Genomic DNA, 2,219 nt, shown 5'->3' with positions numbered 1-2,219 from the left:
ATAAAAGGTTTTGTTACTGAAAAGTTAGAGAGATTTCATGACAACAAAAGCATTGCCTGTGCAGAGTGCAGTGTATCAATGTGCACTAAAAATGCAAGCAACGTGACGATTACTTTTAGAACACCACAAGCACCACGAAAACACAATCAAGATCAAACAAGATCAAGTTCAAAAGTGAAGTTACGTGAGCTTATTACTGCTAACGACCAAAAATTGAATTACGATCCCGAGCATCAACTCGCTGATCTTCAAGTAGAATGTTCCGTCAAAGACAGGACGACACAAGAGCTCGAGAAGCACATAGAGGATGTCACGTCGATTCGGGGTAATTTCGCGTTCCGCACGCAAGGTGAGAAATTCGTACTTAAATTTTGATTGTTATTAGAAAATTTATTGAACACTGACAGAGTAACGATACAGAATGGTCAAACAGCACAGAAAAGAATGTTCTTACAACGACTCGAGAGGTACTTTTTTATATCAAGGACGCGGCTCCTGTGGAGGGGCTATCGCTGGATGCCGGTCACATAGGGTTTCTATTACTGCTTAGCCATCATTTTGCTGACCAAGGTATGTGAGGCATAACCATCCTTTCGTTGCGTTCTCACGACCACCGTGACATTCCCCCCTCCTTAGCTTCGCTTTGCTCCGCTAAAGCGTAAGTCTGGTGGGGCTTCTAAGTTGAATGATCCCCTCATCTTCGTCTTCGGTGATATTTTGGAAGGTGACCGTCCTTGGTACTGTTGATGTTTGATCGATCCTGCTTACGCGAGCGGTAGGGCAGAGTATTTTTATACGTACATTTTTAGGAAATGATCGGCGTAGACATTCGAAAAGTTTACATTTGTACATTACATATATTGTTCCTAGTCCTAGGGCTATGATTCCTAATATTTGTAGTGTGGATATTCCATATTCCTTCAATGAATTTATGCGTCGCTCAAATTGCAGGGTACTGATTTGTGTTTGTAATGTGTCGAGGTTGGCTTTATATTGGTTAAAATTGTGTGTTACTTTTGGAGCTGTTTCTAATATTTTCTCTAATATTGGAACATCTGTTTCTTCGAAGCTGTATATGCTATTCTTAAATTTGATTTCGTAAGAGATATTTTTATGTGATCCTCCTATTTTCATAATATTATGATCGTATGTGATTATGCACCCGGTTTTACTGGTAATTAAGCTTGGTTGTCTAATTTCTAGGATTTTATGTGTCTTACATAACACGTCGATTTGTACATTTTTCGCAGGAATAATAATATAATGGTTTTCCGTCTGCAAAGGTACGAACGTCAATTCTTCCAGCTTGAAGACAGCAGTCGGGCAAGTTTTGACCGTCTGTCGATTAGTAATTAATTCTGATCTGCATTCAGGTGAATTGATTCTATTGTGACTCGGTTGAGTTCTTTTACAAATGTGGATGATTGCCGTTCGTTTACAATATTTGTTTAAGTAGTGACTATCGACAAAGGTGTATTGTTCTGAGTCGGTTAGTATCAAATCAGTTTCTATTACAGGCGCAATGAATACAGAGTTTTGTTTTGAAGGTATCGGGTAAATTTTAGTTATTTTCCATTCATTGTTTTCCAAAAGCGGCACAGTTATTGTATATATAAGTTTGTTATCTCTTATCCATACCTTTAGTTTGCTTAGATCTAGAATTAGTTGAAAGTTTTGAACTGAAGGTTCGATATGGTTAGTCATAAAGTTTTGTCTCGTTATTTGGTCAAGTGTTTTTAAGAATTGTTCCGGTTCTATAACTTGTGGGTTTATGATTCCTTGTTTCCCTAACATAACAGTGTTAAAAATTTCGTCGATGTTTATATGGAGTTCTGATATGGTAGATTCGGTTTGAATTAATAGGGAGACTAATATTTCGTTTTTTTCATTGTGGTTTTCAATCTTGTGTATATCGTTGGCTAAGTTTTCAAGTTGATTTGTTTGGTATTGTCTAGCACGCGTTTGACGAGTGCGGTTTGGTTACTAAGAATTGTTTTTATTTTATTGTTGGAATCAAATAATGTATCGATGTTCTTGTTAATGAGTTCTAAATCGTTTTCGTCGAGAGTTCCGAATAAAGTTTTGGATACTGAGCCTATGACATTGAGCAATCCGCGTTTGCTTTTATAACGCAATAATAATTTGAGTTGCCGAGTCAGGTTTTGAAGATTTCTGTACTTAAATTTTAGGCTGCTTATTTCTGGTGTGTAAGCGCAAGG

At 37.3% G+C, this 2,219-nt stretch overlaps 1 protein-coding gene across 1 annotated transcript; it reads right to left on the bottom strand.

The window, feature by feature from the left end:
- Positions 1 to 544: 544 nt before the first annotated feature.
- Positions 545 to 2,213, bottom strand: LOC117214605. The gene has a single exon (XM_033460809.1). The coding sequence runs from the start codon at positions 1,792 to 1,794 to the stop codon at positions 652 to 654; it is 1,143 nt and encodes a 380-aa protein (XP_033316700.1). The 5' UTR covers positions 1,795 to 2,213; the 3' UTR covers positions 545 to 651.
- Positions 2,214 to 2,219: the final 6 nt, after the last annotated feature.

Source organism: Bombus bifarius, unplaced genomic scaffold, assembly GCF_011952205.1.
Source record: "Bombus bifarius isolate JDL3187 unplaced genomic scaffold, Bbif_JDL3187 scf7180000009215_frag, whole genome shotgun sequence".
Classification (NCBI taxonomy): Eukaryota; Metazoa; Arthropoda; class Insecta; order Hymenoptera; family Apidae; genus Bombus; species Bombus bifarius.
Note: the sequence above shows the minus strand (reverse complement) of the source record. Positions and strands in the feature narration are given on the sequence as shown.